Genomic DNA, 18,675 nt, shown 5'->3' on the forward strand with positions numbered 1-18,675 from the left:
AAAATAGTGAAAGATTCAACTTTTGGGGCTGTGGGGGCCAAGTAAGATCTTGCTGCATGTGATGAATTCTTCTAAAGACATGGGTCCCTGAGCAGCACCAACAGAATCCAGGCAGAAAAATGTAAGGAGTGGTTGTGATTGTCCTGGGCTTGAAAGGTTACTTTCAAAGGAGATCAGGAGAATGTGTGCACCTCAAAAAAGTTGAGCCACAAATGGATGCAACTGGTCAGAAGCAGTTGGGCATTAACGCACCACGCCTGGTCGGAGTCTTCCATCCAGCGGCACCATTAGAAAAGGGAATACACGTGCTTGAGCTGACATCTTGGAGGGTCTGAAAGCCTCTAATGGGACAAAATAATATTTATTTCTGAAGCTTTCTAGCAACTCTTCTGTGGTTTTCTCCCATCAGGGACTATTCATCATTTCTTCCATGAGGAGATTTTGTTGTGCAAAATATCACACACGAATGCTTTATCATGAGACTGTTACGATGTGAGGAGATGTCATTCCCCAGTAACATGTTGGGCTCTACTTTAGAGACCATAAATCCAGGCCTGAGTAGGTACACAGCATATTCTCCTGGGAAGCAACCGTCACTGAAGGTAACATTGCATAACTCAACGGTGGTGGACAACAAGTGTCTCCTGATAAACAATCTGTGGGAATTGATGGGGCATCTGGGTGGCTGGGGGCAGCCTTCAGCAGGTTGGTTGGTAAGTAGGGGATAACGAGAGGAATTGTCACCTTGAACCGTCCTACAGGACTGTGCATTACATCCCCCTGCTCCGTGTCATGCCACGACATTTGGTGTATTCACTGACACGTGCTTCTCAGACGCTGTATCAGCAGTTCAGCAGCATGGAGGCATTTCCATGGGGAAGGCAGCAGAGGGACACAGCGGAGTGTGCATAGGTTTGCTGTACACTGCACGGGGAGTATTGTGGCAGGATTTTGGTACAGGAACATCAGTTTTTAAGGTGGGAATGTAGTATTTTCCTGTTTTATTCAGACACTGTTGATCCAAATAGGCAACTTCATTTTATTATTCAAATGAAATCCAAAAGGGTGCTCACAGTTTTGAAAATACATGTGTGTAAAATTTGTTCTTGCAAACAGCCAAATGTATGTGTTGCCGAAAACTCAATAGAACAGCCTGCCATGGGGTGAATTTCACCCATGGAAGCAGACAGGTCTGTACTCAGACCTTGCATCCAAATCACTTCAAAACAATTTATTTCAGGGGGGGAGCTGAGCATGGCAGCTTTTCCTGATGTTATGTTTGCCTGATCTGGTGCGTCAGCATGAATTTAAGTGTCTTATTTTAGATGCTTACATATGAAAAATTTAGCCCATTAAAACAATTAAACTGAGAACCCCGCTGAAAAAGCTTGGCTGGTGTTATTCCAGAGAATGTATCAAAGGAATAATTCCTGACATTTGAATGAAAAAACTGATATTTTTATTAATAAGAGATATCTTCGTAATGTGAAATAATTAATGTGAAATATCTTAATTGTATGAAATACCATTCACTATGTTGCAAATGATTCCAAGCTCTTTATTCTGCTTGGATTGAATTGAGGGTAGGTTTGGTGTTCCGTTTTACCTTTGCTTACCTGCAGCCTCCGTTGAAGTAGGGGCTGTGTCCTAGATGAGCTCAGCTGCCCTGTGCCCATCCTACCTGTGATGGTTTGAACAGAGTTGCCACAAAACTGGCACGGAGATGAAGAGGCTCTGAAGTTTCTAGGTGAGCTGATGGAGTTCTCTGCGGTGCAGCTGGACCAGAGCTATACCCGCTATTTGTTCTCAAAGGTGACTTTGAGGCACAGTGCTTCATCTGAGGATTTTCTGCTTATGGTGACTGCTGTTGAATTGTCCCAGGCTTCCTCCACTGGGTTGAGCTCAGACTCAAGATTAGCATTGGTGTGTTACTAGAAAAATTACTTCACATGTATTTGCTTTAATTTGAGGTGACAGGGTGAAGTTTGGCCATAGGAATGTTAACAGTGATACTTTACATCTTCTGTCTATTATTCTCCTCTTTTAACCTTGTTTCATTATATTTTGAGCAGAAAATACCAGCAGTTGAAAACCCAATGCCTTTAAAGTCAATGGCAAAACTCCCACCATGTTCACCGAGGCTAGAATTTCATACTTACTGTGGTCAGTTTTTCCCTGCAGTTATTAAATAGCAAACAATTGAAGTGAACAATTCACAGAGGAATCCTAGCGTTTATTTATATAACCTCCTTGGTGAGAAATAACAAGTAACATTCAGTAATAAATGAATAGTCTTCCTGCAAATGGTGTATGAACCCAAGAAAGGTGAACAGTATCTGATACTCTGTTCTCAAGAAATAATTGGACCAGTTGTGGTCGGGCCAGCATTTTGTGGAAAGGATTGGGAATGAAATGAATATTGTGTCTCTGCCGTAAGCAAATTACAGCCCCTAAAGTGAGTTTGTAGGTGCCTTCTGTACTGGAAAGAGACATCTTTTCAGGTTACTCTGCCCTCTGGAGAGCCGTGGAAATAACCAGTTTTCAAGTAGCAGTACTTGAATATTATGTAGCTAACAGGTTAGGCTGTTAATATTGTGGGAGGTCATTATTGACTCCGTATGTCCTCTGGTAATGACATCCTGGTTCTGGAAACAGTCTCCTCTTGTGTCGTCTGCACAGGTCATTAGAGATGATAAGCATGATTTCTTGGTGTGTACTGAGTCTTGAAGGGGCTATGCTCAAGCTGTGCAGTAGCTGAAAAAGAGATTTCTTGGCTTTCTTCGTGGTACCTCCTGTATCCCAAGCAGCTGAACGGTTCAGGGCAGTGAAAAAATATATGGATTTTTTTTTTTTTTTTTTTTTTACACTTTGAGTAGAAGAATCAAGTGCCGTTTCTGAAAGGAGTTTTTAGCAGAGAAGGGGAATGTCTATGGGCTCTATCAAAGTTCTCAGATCTCCTGGGACCAGAGGTCATCCCTTCTCTTGAGAAATGCCATTTCTGTTCTCCTTTCTTCCCTGCTAGTTAGTGTTGAAGTGATGATAGACAGGGGAAGGTATAAAGAGAAGGAGGAACTGATGACCCTTTGATTAATGTATGGAGAAAAACCAGATGCTCTTTCCAAAATGTGCAATTGTTGGGAGAAACTAAGTAAAACAGGGTAAGATGAACAGCACACATTATTGTTTGTTAGGTGAGTGAGGTTCCTCACTGTCACCGCCCATACAAAAATTGGAGGTAGTTTTGGAGCATCATTGCACCCGGCTGACCTCACAGGCATTATGGTTGAGAGTGTGTGGTGTTTGGTTATAAGCTGTAGACTCTGCTTCTGAAAGTAGGTCCCTGAACATTATCTGGTGCCTTTCATTAACTGAAGTTTGGCATATGTGAGGAGTTTTTGCCTGGGACAGCTATCTTTATGTGCAGAGTGCTGCTGTGTCTTCCACCTGCGACTGTGTCCAGAGAATGTCCATGAGTGTCACCTTCTGCACAATGTCATTGATGTCTGTATAATGAAGTATTTCTTAGCAAACACCACTGCAGTCTTGGACTCCACTGCCTTCCAGATCATTCTCAAGTATAAATCGCACATTTGGTTTGGATGAAAAATCACCTAGAAAGCTCTGCATGTTACATATATGTGCCTGAGAAATTGCCTCCCACCTTACCAATCATACATAAATTGCATGGGAAGGGGGTTGGTAGGGGTGTTGTCTTCTGTAGGACTGCTTGGACTCGTTTGTGCTCTTGTTCCAGGAAAGCACAAGTTTTCCAAGCTTTGGGAAGTATGTGTGAGGGGCACGGGCTTAGAAGAGGTAGATTCTGCCTGCTCCAACTAATCTGTTTATATCTGTCCATCTCACATAATTCTCTGGCATCTATCACCTTGGTAGCTAAGCATGTTTCGCAGATGACCATGGCTTTTTTTCATCTTCTCCTCTTTTTAATAGTTTTTCTCCTTCCTTTTAAATTGGTCTTTAATAAAGTTGAGAATTCTTGCACAGGGTTTTATAAACATGTGTTATTAAATTTTAAATCTGTTTTGAAAGTGCCTCTATCCTACTCCCTCCTAGTAAAGTGACCTTTTTAAATGGAGGGAAGTGGGTTTAGATGACAGTCATGATAAATGCGGTCATGTTCACTCAATAAAATAAGGCCCAGTGCATTTGAGGATAAATCAGTGAAATGTACAGCCCCACCTGTCTGTCTCCATCATTCATTTCCACTGTCACTTTCACAGTGGCTGATGGATCACAGTTGCTGTAAAATTAGACAGCCTTTAATCTCATTTCATCCTGATTAGCTTCTCCTTACCCTTTCCCTCTAACTCACTGACTGACACGCTAAAAACTCACACCGGGCTGTGTTTGAGCGTGGCGTACAAACTTCTCTTCAAATACCCTTTTTGTGGGGCAGGCAGGTGTTCCACTGATTTGAAATCGAAAAATGAGAAGATGGGATTTTCACATTATTAAAGCAAAACAGCAGACAAAGGCTCATATAAAATTAATGAAAGCAGCAGCCTGGCCAGACTGTGTGATGGGCCAAATTCTTCCTGTTACACCCTGGCCAGCCCAGTGAGTTTGACAAGATTGTTCCTACTAGAGGCTGAATTTAGTATGCTCATTGCCATGTAATTTTGACTGTATCTATGAAAAGTTAGGTCCTATATGCTTGTGTCCTCATAATGAATTATGGTTTACAGCACAAGTTTTCTGGTGCTTTCAAGGAGCATTTTATTGCGGTAAAAAAAAAAAAAAAAAAAAATTCATTCCCATAGGTTTGCTTTCTGTGTATAACTCATGATTCTGAGGACCCTGAAAATGGTCAGGGAGAAAGACTGTGATGTTGGCAATTTCACAATTTCAGTGCTAAAACTCCCTCCCTCTTAGATGTCCACAGTGTTGCTCCATCCTCCCTGTTTTGTTCAGATCCCTCCAGCCCCATGGACAGATTCGTGAGACCAAGAACAGAGTTCTCCCCAAAGCTCTGTGAGAAACAAAGGTCGTAGTAAAGGTCTGCAGTGTTTTATTGTAGTCACCTTTCCTTCTGAAGCCCAAACACTACCCTTCTTTCTAAGGCAAACTTCCTTTTAGCTTTCTCGTGAGTTACGGATGGTAGTTCGGGTCATTTGGGCCCAATCCCGTATCAGTGGGAATGTTGCCATCAAGTTAAGTAGGAGCCAGGATTAAGCCCTTAGTTTTCAAGGTTTAATTATCATCATAAGTGTGGGAGTCTTATTGCATAGTTTATATGCATGGGAACAGCAGAAAAGCTTAAAATATAATTTCTTCCTCTACTGGCCCTGTTTGTGTCAATATGGAGGATAAACAGAAGTGTTTACAAAAAGGAAAACAACATGTGAAAAATGTGCATGTGTGCTGCCTACAGACAATTCTTTTGATAAATGCTAGATCTCTCTAGATTGACCAGTGCAAGAGCCTGGTTGAGGGTACAACCACTGGCTTGGACCTAATTGGAAACCGTAATAGAGCATTGGATTAGGTAAGTGTTGAAGCCGCTGCAGACTCATCCTGGGGAGTCTATTCTTGAGAGGAGGGATCCCTAAAAGCATCTAAGGAAGACGGCAAATTTCCTGTGGGAGACCCAAATTCATTATGTAGTACAAGCATCCACAAAATCAAGGAAAATGCTGGGGTTCTGAGATTTTAAAATAGGAAAATATCTGATTAAAGAATGAGATAAATGTGAGAGCTAAGAAGATAACAAAAATCTTTTTCATTCTTTCATCTCACTGTAGGAATTTCTAGGTAGTATAAAATCTTATACAGTGCCTAGTATAGGATTACTTCCCAGTTATATAAAGCATACTAGTAACAAATAACCTTAATTAATGAACTTTCACTGTACCTGGCTGCCCAATTTAAGAACTGCTTCACTTATATGACTTGTAAGAGCACAGACTATGAAAATGATATTCGACCTTTACTAGAAACTAAAAACATACCTTACTTATTCATCATTGCCTTGGCAAAAACTTCAGTAAGAAGCTTAAATGAGCCCACTTGATCTTTAAGAAAATGTGTCCTAAATAACAAAGCTGTGCGTATTTCTTCTTATTATTATTTGCATATGCTATACTGCACAACTGCATTCTGAGAAAAATAAAAGATAATAAAACAAATGAAATGAGAGATATATCACCCAAAATAATCCAAGTGTGAGATAAGCTGCCTCTTTTTTTTTTTTTTTTTGGCATTGGCAAAAGAGCACAAAGTAAGAGCTGGCCCTGAGTCATATTGATTTCCCACTGCACTGGTTTCCTAAGTGCTCTGTTGATCCGTGTCAAGCAATAAGTTCCCTGCCTGTACATGCACATCACCTCCCCATTTGTCCTCACCTAGATTTAAGGTGCCCATATGATGAGCTGAACAAGGACATCATTTTTCCTACTGGTGTCACTGGGCCAAAACTACTCTATGTGGTATGATAACTAATGCTGTGTAAGTTTACATTTACCATATAATATCACAATGGCACACATCAATAATACGTGCATATTATAAGTTCTTATTTTTGTGTCTTAGACTTTGCAGTGGAAAATGTAAATTTTAAAAAATAGATTCTTGTGACTGTGGTTGGTCCATAGTAATTGTGACACCTCCAAAAAAAAGGGATATTACAAACCTAATGCCACAGTTTTGATCTTTGTTAACAAAGGGCTTCCTGATTAGATGAATAGAAAATGTGTGATTGTGCTGCTAATGACATTGTACAGGAAATTAAGCGTATACATTTGGAAAAGGCATTAAATCAGCAGGACCTTAATTTAAAAACTTAAAACTGTATGGAAATGCAGCTTGTTCATTGCTGTGTAATAGAAAGCTACTGAACATACTGACTCTTCTTGTGGAAACATTACCAGCAGAACAAAGCTGGGCTGAGGTTTTTTGAATGTTTCCTAGCATACAGGGATTCCTAGCATCTGCTTGTTTTCAAGGAAATATCAGGCAACTTCACCCCTTTTTACAAGTTGTTTTTAAAGCAGCATATATGGCACTTAGGCAGGTGGGGGGTGCTGAGGGACCAGAATTCCATCTTTTTTTTCTTTTTTTTCTCAATTATTGGCAAGCTTGAATAGCATACAGTTACTAATAAGTGGCTTAATCTGCTACTAAGTCAGTGGACCTACATTGGGGTGATGCATTCCCTTATTACTTCATACAGATATAATCTCAGTGTTGTATTTTGTACCTTTGGAAATATTTGATGGAATCAGTACCCTAAGCTGACAAAGAATTCTTGCTTTACTTGCAGTTATGCCATATAACAGTGCCCATCACTGTGTCGTGGAAGTGGAAAACTTCTTGTTTGTGCTGGGAGGAGAAGACCAATGGAATCCTAATGGTATGTATAGAATATTAAAAGGCACCAGCAGCATCTGTCTTCCTGTGTCTGTCTGTCTGTCTGTCAGGTCAGCTGATGTAGTCATTAGCAAGGGATTCTGAGGACCCTCAGCCTAATTGTTGAACCTAGTAAAGGCTACTTTTAGATATTGGTGTAATAAATATCTCATACTTTAGCATTAGCATCTCTGTCATTCATCAGCTCCCACATCCCTTGAGAAATGCCACAGGCAGCAGAACAGACTCTTTCAAGTGCATGCACCAGGCAGCAGCTGTTAAGAATTTTAACCTTCATTTCCAGTCTCCTTCCAGTCATAATATAATAATGCAATTGCAGTAGATGAATGCTTCTTTTCTATTGTCAAACAAGATACTCGCAGCTAAAGTTGTTAATGTGTTAATTATCTAGACTCTGAGATTCTTAAACTGGTCCTTTTTTTAGTCTTGTGCAAGAGCTTCTCATATAGATTATCTGCTGCTACCTTCTTTGATTTGATTACTTCATAAATTTACCGCAAAGAGAAATTAAACAATTTAACAGGCTTCTGAGCAAAGCAAAAGGAGAATACCATGCCTTGCAAAATTCACAAAATTGTCAAGACATTGTTAAAAAGCTTGCACACGAAGAAAGAGTTGTAGTTGTAGCAGTCTGTGTAACAGAGATAATTATGACTGAGAAACCATAAAACAGCTTGCAGGTACACATTTTTACTTTAAAACACCAGAGGATCCAGCTGAAATTACATATACTGCATATATTTTATTGTGAATGCCCCATTTCAGCATCTGCACTAAACCAAATTATAGAAAATTGTTACATCTGTTCACTTCCTAAAACCTGAGACAAACAATCTAGTCCACCCTGTAAGTATATTTCCGGTGTAGTTAAAAATACCACTAAATGTCTTAGGAGAAGAGCCTTTTAGTTCTACTGTTGAATCTCCTTTATATTAAATAGGAGATAGCATGGTATCATTAATGACAATTATTATTAGGACCATCAGCCACATCCAACAACTGAGGGCTCCTGTTGTGCTTGGTGGTAGGCATATGGATAATAAGAGGCAGACCTTGTTCCAGACAGTTTGTAATTAAATGGCCATGTCACATGAAGGATAAAAGAAAAGAAGTATAATTACCCACAATTTAAAGATGTGGAAACGGAGTCGAAAGGTGGTGAAGAGATGTTAGAAGGGGTACATACCCTGTATCTGAGGTGGGAGTCAAGCACAACTGTTCGTGAGATGGATAGTACTTTAGGTCTAAGGTCACCTAGATCAACTCCTGAGCTGAAGATGATGCTGAAGATATCTAACAGCTTCCTCGTTCTGTGAATACCAGTGCTTTGATTTCTGTGTAGAGAAGAATAAAAGAGGTAGGAGCATTGCTGAAACTGATCTCTTTACAAATTTACCCCTAGAGAAGTGGATCTGACTTGTCACAAAAAGTGGACCTGAAATCATAAACTGCATCCTGTGCTGTGCTTTGACTAGTTCTGTCTTGGAACTGATTTGCTCTAAATGTGCAGCTGCGTGGGAACTGCCCACACGTACCCACTTGCATTTGTGTAAAGGCCTTTGCTATACTCATAGCACAGATTGGGCTTACGATGGACCTAGCTGAAACTGTCTTGCCAGAGCATTACAGGGCTTTCAGTTTGAATGAGAATGTGCCAGGTGTTTTTCCAGTGGAAACTATTATCCTTGAGATAGGGGCAATGGAAAGAGCACCATACATTTCTTCAGCCATCAGACCAGCAGATTCCTGAGAAGCTGGGTGGACCCCAAGGAGCGCCCATGCCTCCACCGTGCTGCTCCTGTGACTTTCTGACAACCTAGGGAGCATGAGAAACATTTTTTCTCACTTTTTTACGTCCTCCTATGGCTATGTCTTTCCAGTTACAAGGGATCCCTGCACGAATAAATGCTGATGAGAGCTCATTGCAGAACACAGGCATGGTTTTAAGACCAACTTTCATAACCTTCAGAGCCCTTCACTTTTTAGCATGCCTACAGAGACCTTCATGTAGAGAGCAGAGAGCAGCATCTGCCTCCTTTTGTCCCATCATTCTGATTTGCTAATCCTGATTTCTGGTCACTTGTCACAGTTTCTGTGTTCTGACAGGTGCTTCCTAATGTGTAGCCTCCTGACAGATGAGCTAATAGATACAGTTCTCTTTCAAACTGAAGTCCAAAATTAAACTGGAGTCAAACCAGTTACACCAGGCAGCTCAAGAAGATCATCAAGTTCTTTTCCTGCCATCACAGGCACCATATAGTCCCATTTTGTAAATTTTCTAAGCAACATTCAAAAAGCAGTTGGAGTTTTAGCCCCCACTACTCCTGTTGGAAAGCTGTTACAGAATCCAGTTGCTCTAAATGACTAGGAGCCTTATTCTAATTTCCAATAAAATGTATTCTTTCACTGTCTAAATCACCTTGTTCTCATGCCAAAATTGGCCTTTAGCTTAATAGTTTTTCCTCTCCTGGAGATTTGTTCCTCTGATGTATTACAGGCAGCGCTCCTATCCCCTTTCAGCTTTTGTTTTCCGAGGTGCAACAAGCCAAGTTCTTTGTCTCCTTCCATAAGGTAAACTTTCTGTTCCTCCCATCACCATAGTAGCTCTCTGTGCCTGTTCTAGCTTGATTTCATCTCCCTTCCTGTGAAGTGACCAGATTTATATCCTGTATTCACACTCTAGGCTCACTAAACCCTTCTCCTTCTACCCTGCACTATACAATCTTCTACGTACATGGTATTTGTAATGAATGTGTGTATGACACGTTATGTTAGGAAGCCAGGGTCCCCACGTCATAGGTTTATATGACAATTAAAAAGCTGCAATATAACCAGTGACCACTGAAGTCCCCAGTAACTCTGACTACAGCAACATTAAAACCTGCTATAAGAAGTTCAAATTTATAATCAGCATTTATATTGTTTTGAAATCCTGCTTTTTGAAATAGAAATAAGTTAACATAGGTCCTAAATAGTGAGACCTAGATCCAGTTAGATGCCTGCTGTTACTGTTTTACTGTTTGTTGAATCTATAACTCTCAAGACCTCTTTTTCTAAATTGTCTGTATAGACTAAAGGAATTCAGGTAGGGACCAAGAGCAAAGCTTCACTTCACTAAACCCAGTAACAAAATGTCCAGTTGCCCATAGCGTATGGGTATCTCACCCTATGTCTTGAGATGCGTTTGAGTGGTGCTCAGCATAAAGGGCTTTGGTCTTCATTAGGCACCACGCTGGATTGGAAGGGAAATGCTGCATTATTCACCAGTCTTCTGCTTTACTCTTCTCATAGAGAACATGGTTATAACATAGCGAAGGAATGAGTTTGCTTCCAGATGGAGTGGTCAACATGGTTTCTTTTTCTGTTTTCTTGTAGAACATGATCTTAAATTATTACGAACATAAATTCTAGCTTCTCCACAATCTTGATGGTCTATTTACACATGCTGAAGTTAAGTGCGGAATGAAACAAGCAAAGTGAGCCAATCCTACAGAGGCTTGTCCGATGCAAAAATATTCACCTTGTAGAACACCCAGTGACCATTTATAGAACTGTGACATGTGCAGTGGGGTTATTCTGCTGGCCTGTGAAGCCTCTAATTCAATTTTTTAGTCACACATACATAAACAAAGGTTTCTGTTTCTGAGATCCTCATCTGTTGAAGTCTCAGGTGTTACAGGAAATTGCCATACACTCTCTTGCTTCAGTTTTCTTGCTTTGATGTCAATCTGCATGTAAAATAAGGTGAAATCTTAATATCGTGAAGACATGAATACAGCTTTTGGGCTTGACAGCAGGGATAAGCTAGTTAGCTGGTGTCTGTTGCTCATGTTTCATATTTTAGCTAACACACTTGGAATAAAACTCTAAGAGTGTATTCCCCCTTCGATGCACATGTGTAATTCCTTCTAACTTACACTGAAAGTACATGGTACAATAAACTATGTAGTGCAAACACTGCATACCCCATGCTGATGGCTTATGCAGCGCCTGGTTATTTGCACAAGGTTTTTTTTACCATGTTCCTCATAGAGATGATGTGAGGAGAAAGAAAAGCACATATTCTCCATTTGATTTTTTTTACCTGACACTAAATAGTCTAGTCATAAAAATACCATGTGGATGCCCTCTTTTGGGCAGTAATTTTGTTTAGTGCTGTGATATATTGTGGCTGTGAAAGTACCACAGCATCTATAAGTAAATTTAAATACACATTTTCAAGATCTTATTACAGAGAGCAAGAATAATCTCTATCTGCTTTTACTGCTAGCAATTGCTAATTCAAACCTTGCAGTGCCCCATTTGTTGAATTATTACTGTACACATAGTGTAATCATACATTGTTGTAAAAGGGGGAACCCTTCATAAAAGCTGTCAACTTGTGAAGTATATGTAATATATATTACAATCATGATGTTAAATACATGAAACAAACAGCTGAGTGTCAAAATAATCTATCTTTACAGGGAAACACAGTACAAACTTTGTTAGCCGATACGATCCCAGGTTTAACAGCTGGATACAACTTCCACCCATGCAAGAGAGGTAAAAACCTGCTATGTGTTTTTCAGTGTATGTTTTATCGTCCTAGAAGCAGCTGAAGTTTGGCTTAGTTCTGGGAGTAAGGAGGCCTACAGAAGCACTGAAAATACTGAGATAAATCTGCAGCATGCAGTTGCATCCCATTTGTCTCCTAATTCTTTAAACTTTCCAAATTTAAAACTCCAGATGCCAAATCCTGCAGCGCTAACTCATGCAAAATAAGCATGGACTTTGTGCAATTACTGGTTGCCTGAGCAGGCAAAAACATCTGAAGGATTTTTCTGAAGTCTCCATAGTGTCCTGTCATGTTCCCTGACTGAAGTGTCATGATGAGTTTGCAGTAAACAAGCAGTAATTATAGTCAGATACCTTGCAGGGAAATTAAACCTTCACATGTTGACTCCATCCTGTTTCACCGTGCCAGTCATGAGAAGCTCTTCTGAAAATGTCTGCCCTTGTTCAGAGGAGTCTTAATCCTAGGTGTTCTTTGAGTGAGGTTGCTGTCAGCTAATGGGTATCAGAGTAGCACATTTTAATCTTTCTGTGTACCAAAAAACAGAGCTGCATGTGGACTTGGAGCAATGACCCGTAAAGATGACGTAAACTTAACTCTGGATCCCAAATCTTACCCTGGCAGGAAAAAAGTCCCCCAAACCTGAACTGAACAATGTATGTTTTGTAAGCATAATCTCAAAGGCAGAAGATCCAAAGTTGTGTTTTATGAAAAAGCATTCAGTGTCCATCTTTCAGTTCAACACCCATCTTCATGCATCCAATGTACAAGAGTGTCTTCCTAAGACACTTTCCTTATTCCATGTGCTGTCAACATTGTAGCTCTTTTTCTGTTGGCTGTTTACAGTGTTCAGATGTCTGCAGCCATAAATATATTGAACTCAGTGCAACTTTGTGATTCAAAGCGTGTGTTATGAGATGCATGGAAATACAGCTGTCTTTTCAATTTTCCAGAGGTAAAATGTCAGTCTGTAGAGTTTTTGAAGGGCCCTTCTTCAGAATTCAGTTTGACTGACCTAAGTCCATATGCAGACACGTGTGTGATGCTTGTCACCAAGAGAAGACTGCATTATACCAGTGCATGAAAAAGCACAGGTGGAACAAATCTGAGCAGGTTCCCTGTTGGAGCTGGGTGAACTGGTAAAATTAGCCATGTAAATAAAGATAAAAAAGAGCATCACAGTTCATTATAGTTTCTGGCTTTATTAATAACATCATCCTTTACCTTAAAAGCCCTTTACTAAAATTACTTTTTTAGATATTAATAGAGCTAATTCAGCAGCAGGCTTTAGCTAAAGAGGTGGCCCTGATCTGGCAGCCCCCAGCCTTTTTCCTCACTCCTGGCAGACCTGTGGAAGAACCCCACAACTTGATTATTAACCTTAAAACAAAGGGATGCCTTCCCCTCTGGTTCAACTCCCTGGACTGAGTTGCCCACCGCCAGCTCAGGTGTCGGTGTGGAGGAGACAGAAGATGTCTGTGAGATTGCACATCACCGTACAGGTCATCCTCAGTGAACCAGGAGGCTGACTAGTTTTGTACAGAGCCTGAAGCTCTTCTGTGGAGCCTAATCTGTTCCTAATTAGGCTCTCTGGGTGTCTGCAAGCAAAACTCTGGAGGGGCACATGCAGCGGGTTGAATTGGTTTATTTGAGTTGGGTTTGTTTGGCTGACAAAGCTCATAAGGCAGAATTAGGTATTTGAGGGTTGGAGAAAGCAGACAGTAGGACTTTTTCCACCTCCACAGTGGCCAGTTATGTTTCAGTAGAAAACCAGTTTATAATCACAGGTGCAGAGTATGTCTTGCCCTGTGCTCTGGTGGAAGCTGCTGCCTTCAACCAAGAGTCAGAAACTCCGCTGTGTATTGTGATTGCTCAGCAGCTGCCCGGTAATAAACTGTAATGTGTTAGCATCTCAGCTTCTTACAGTGTTATTTAAATGTAATGGTCCACTCATACATAGTTCCTTCTGCAAGGGGCTTTACTATGACAACAGTAATTTTCACCTCTTTTGTTCAGGATACATTAACTTATAGGCTTGCCCATTATTTTTCTTTAAAGGCTCCTAAGCATTGGGGCTATTGCTGGAAAACAGGGATTTTCAAACCACTTCCTAAAACGTTTTTAATGGTTTATTTACTCATCCCTAATGACTTCCTCAGAGTTGTTGCAGTCTTTAAAGGTAGGGTCTGGCCCAGTTTTTAGAAGATCATACAAACAAGAGAGAGCTTTTATGCAGTTTCCTTTCCCAGCTCCTTTAGTCAGATAAAGTTCCCATTAAAGTCAACAGGCTATTTTTCCCCCCCTAGGAGTACAGGGTCACGCCCTATCTCTGCTGGCATCATGCAGGCACCACTGACAAGACAGACTGTTTAATGGGTTTTTCTGAGTCATTATGGTCCATCAAGTCAAAACCTACTTAGGAATTTTAGTCTGAGAATAATTGGCTGGATAGACTATAATAGCTCCTTTGAAATGACTGCCAGGTAAATGTGGGTCTCATTCACAGGCAGTATATTCTCAAGTTGAAAATCTGTATGAAATATTTGATGAGTGAAGTTTTATCTCATATGCTAAAATCTATATCTGATTGATTTTACTGTATGAGCTATAAAGAAAAGTCTAATCCTGTTATGGATTCAGGGCCATCAGTGTATTTCCTTTAAAGCCAAGTTTGGTTTCTTTTCATTTGAAAAACATCTCAAAAATACATGCATTTGAGAAGTATGTACTATTTTCAGGCATGTGTTGTTTAGAGAAGCAGCAAATGACTCATAAGCTTTTGAAATACACATCTGCCTGATGATGCAGTAACAGTCAGGATGCTTTTTGGAAAGCAGTTCAGTCAGACTAACATGCCTACTGAAGGAGTGGTCTTCGTAGCAGACGTATCTGAACTTGTATCGAGAGCCTCAGCTGGACACCTCAGTCAGTACTGTTGCATCTTGCCAGCTCAACCTCGAGCTGGACAAGGTGTGTGGAACATAATAATGCAGAACATAATAACGTGGAGCATAATAACATTTAAAACATCTTCTTTTTTCTTACATTTCGAGTAAAAAGTTTTTGTTTAATGACCAGCAAAAAGCACAGCACTGTGTTAGGGCCTGGAGAAGCACAAGTGGAAGTGAGCAGGTCAGCGTCCTCACTGGGGCCAAGCAAACTGAGAGGAAAAGAGATAAAACAATTTCACTTTTTATTTTAGTCTTTGACGTTAATAGTAGTAATGTTGACCCTTACTAAGATTACTTTAGTTTTAAAAAGCAAAGCATACACTCTGAAAGTGACTCTGAAATCAGGTACAGATATTGTGATGATTAGTAATAGCATTGGTAGTTTAAAACCTCAAACTGATAGTTGTATTTCTGGTTACAGGGCATAAATTCATCATCTGTGTAAATCAGAAATAAATTCTTCCCTTTTATGTGTGTGTACTTACAAGAAGTTAGTTGATTATTGAGTGAAGGGGTGTGAAGGAAAAGCATTTCAGAGACCAGCATATGTCAAGTACTTGCAAGTCCTGAAGAAAACCACAAAATAATTGTCTTATTGTCCATATTCAGATCTTGATGCACATTCCAGTTACCTGATTAGAATGGATAATGTCTTCCCAGTTTTGTGGGGAGAGTTGTCATGCAAAGATTGCTGTATTATATATTAATCTGAATCATATTTTACAGCAGTTTAAAAAGTCATCACTTAACATCATGCCCCTTACACACCGTATCATTGAAAAGTAAAAAGCCAAAAAGCTTAAAATATTTGTGACAGGAGCTACTGAGTGAATATTCACATCCAAGCAGAAGAGTGAAGCATGCTGACGCTTTCATTTTTGCTCCTTATAGTGACACTGTGTGGATGAAACCAGGAGTACACGTATAGAATAATGTCGGTGAAATCCTAGTTCAGAGAATAAAGCCTGCCAGTTGTACCTACCTCTGTTTATTAAACCTGAACTAAAAAAAAAATGCTGAGAGCAGTTCGTTAACAGCTTCATCAGAGCAGGTGTGTGAGGATGGACGAGCAGATGCGTGAGCACCCCAAGCATTGATGACAGGCACCCTGTGGGTTTGTGCCTTGCAGCTGCCGGACACAGAAGGGTTGGAGAACATGTGCCTGCACATGCAGGCTCTCTGATGTCTAATAGGATGTGACCTCTGCAGCTTTTCCTACTTTGGGGGCCTCTATGGGCTGTCTTGCCTCTGGCCCGTCACATACTGTCAGGAAGCGTATAGACACTTGATTGCCTGTAACACCTATACCCTCTGTCAAATTAGAGTAAAATCAGCCAGCAGGATTCTGTTGAGGAGACAACACTCAGGCAGACATGGGTACACGTAGTGTAATCAAATAAGCTTTGTTTCCGTAGAAAATCAGACTAAAAACATAGATGCACAATTTGCTGCCCGACCATGCAGAGCAATATATGCCATCAGCTTCTATCTGCCCATTGACAGATAAATTAAATGGTCTTATTTAATTCCTCAGTTGAGCTGGAGACACTTAGCGGTATTCCTGTCCTCCTGTTTGCATCTTTTTTTAAAGTAGCCTTATCCCTATGGTGGTGTTCCCACTCAACAAGGGGTGCTGTCCCACACCATCCAAGCTGTCCATGTACAGGCAAGGTGAAACCAAAGAGGTAGACAGGAGGTGCTCAGAAGTGCTCAGTGACCCTCATTGGTGAGGAGCCCTGACAGGTGTGCACCAAATCCAAAAAGTAAGGCCAGAAACAGACAGCGTTGCATCAGATCTGCTCCCCGAATGCCCAGCCACCCCTGCTGTTTCCATGGCTGTACCTTTGTGTCTGCCTGACCTCTCCTCCAACTTACAAACCACCAGCTAGTCTCAGCCACATTTAGCAAAGGGAAATCTCTCCAGAATGTTAAAGTATACTGCAAATTCTGTGAAAATAAGCAGGTGGGTAAAGGAGAGAGATCTTATTCCTGCCTTCACTGAAGGAAATGCTCCTGAACGCATGCCTGGCTAGATGACAGGTGGGAGACATGGCACACCAGGCTTTGCTAGCTCACCTGGTCATGCGGTGGCTATAGGGAAGCCTGGGGAGGAGTTGGGACATGCAAGAGTGGTTCATTGCAGGGTGTTGTGCTCTGTACGTGAACCATCACTCATCCCGAATGCTTCGCAGCAGTCTGCAGGATCGAGCCCTTGATGGTTCAGGTGACCATCAAGCACCCAAGATTGGCCATGTGCAATATGCAGCTGCTCCCAGTTTCAAATTCAGGTGCCTAGTCAGGGACTGAAGCGCATTGTGTCAGCCACAGAGCAGGGTTTGGCAAGCTGTGGCCGCACTCCAGCATGCCTGCTTTGCAAGAGCTGTCAGAGCTAGACCTTGTCATGCCTGACTTGCCTCCTTGCCTCTGGGCTCCCACGCCACTCCAGTTTCACCCAGGAGAAAATTTTAGGTTTGGGACTGACAATTCTTGTCATTCAGTATTTTGTACAGGTCTTTATCCTAGCCTAGCTGTGCTTTCCGGCAGTTTTCTTTCTTATATCATTGCAGCTTAAAATTAAAAGGCCTCTACCCTAGCCAGCCTTCCCACTGCTGAATAATCCAGGGAGCTTTCCCTGAAAGTGGATTACACCGAACAGGGTCTCAAAATCGTCTACTCTTCTACTTTAACTTCAGCAACAGACACTGTTAATTTTGGAGGCACGAGGAAGACGAACCAATAGATGCCTAGCAGTCCTGGCCAGAAAAATTAATTATTCTTCTACATAGCTGAGTTGCATGTGAAAGCAGACAGGTGGCTAAAACTTTTCTCAGAGTTAGTTGGATGGAGACAGCCCTCTTTCGAGTTAAAGGGTAAAAATGTAATACTGTGTCTAGTGTAAGGAAAGTTGTTCTATTTGCAGTACTGCAGAAAGAAGAAAAAAATGATAATTGAAGAAAAATTTTGATGATGTAGTTCTCTCAGTAAATTGGGAACAATGACCCTTGAAGGACCATAAAGAAAGTGAATGTCAAGATAATTCATTATTGTTACATTATCTACCTCATTTTTCACTTTGTCTTACTGAGTTGTTACATCCCTTACAAGGTAATGCCCCAAACATTAATGAGCACCTTTTTATCTTTCACGGGTGTGAAAAAGCAACAAACAGCTTTGAAAAGGGGTATTTTCTGCCAGGTTTCTGTGTGCTTAATTGTTTTGACACCAAAATGAAGTATTTATTTGAAGTGGAGTGTGTATTTGATTAGTAAAGCAGCCGCAGCTGTGAGCATGTGAAGCTCCTGGACGCTTCTCTCTGAAGTAGCATTTGAAGAAGAAGCTATCTTAGTGCAGGGAGTCAGTGGAGGGGGAAAAAAAAAAAAAAAAGGTTGACGTGGCTAATTGGTTTGTTGTTGGCTTGTTTTGTTTTGTTCTGCCCTGTCCTCCAGGAGAGCCAGTTTCTATGCCTGTCGCCTTGACAAGAACTTGTATGTAATCGGTGGAAGAAATGAAACTGGCTACTTGTCCAGCGTGGAGTGCTACAATCTGGAGACAAACGAGTGGCGTTACGTGTCTTCACTACCACAACCTTTGGCAGCCCATGCAGGAGCTGTTCACAATGGCAAGATATATATTTCAGGCCAGTGTCTTTTATAATTACTGCTATATGACAAAAAACCAACCCCAAACTACCTTCATCAACAAAAACTCAGAACCCCAAAACAGAGCTAACCTGCTGCAGCACAATGTCTTTATTTACTTTAATTAACAGAAGTATATTTACTTTGC

At 40.9% G+C, this 18,675-nt stretch overlaps 1 protein-coding gene across 2 annotated transcripts in view; it reads left to right on the forward strand.

Annotated features, from left to right (window-relative positions):
• Nucleotides 1–18,675, forward strand: part of KLHL14 (kelch like family member 14) — a 63,535-nt gene that overhangs the window by 39,790 nt on the left and 5,070 nt on the right. For both annotated transcript variants that reach the window (XM_074897733.1, XM_074897734.1), the window contains exons 4-6: nucleotides 7,277–7,366; nucleotides 11,850–11,928; nucleotides 18,336–18,526. In XM_074897733.1, the coding sequence (XP_074753834.1) occupies nucleotides 7,277–7,366; nucleotides 11,850–11,928; nucleotides 18,336–18,526 (360 nt within the window). The remainder of the gene's footprint in view (nucleotides 1–7,276; nucleotides 7,367–11,849; nucleotides 11,929–18,335; nucleotides 18,527–18,675) is intronic.

The sequence above is a fragment of the Athene noctua genome, chromosome 2 (assembly GCF_965140245.1).
Source record: "Athene noctua chromosome 2, bAthNoc1.hap1.1, whole genome shotgun sequence".
Taxonomy (NCBI): domain Eukaryota; kingdom Metazoa; phylum Chordata; class Aves; order Strigiformes; family Strigidae; genus Athene; species Athene noctua.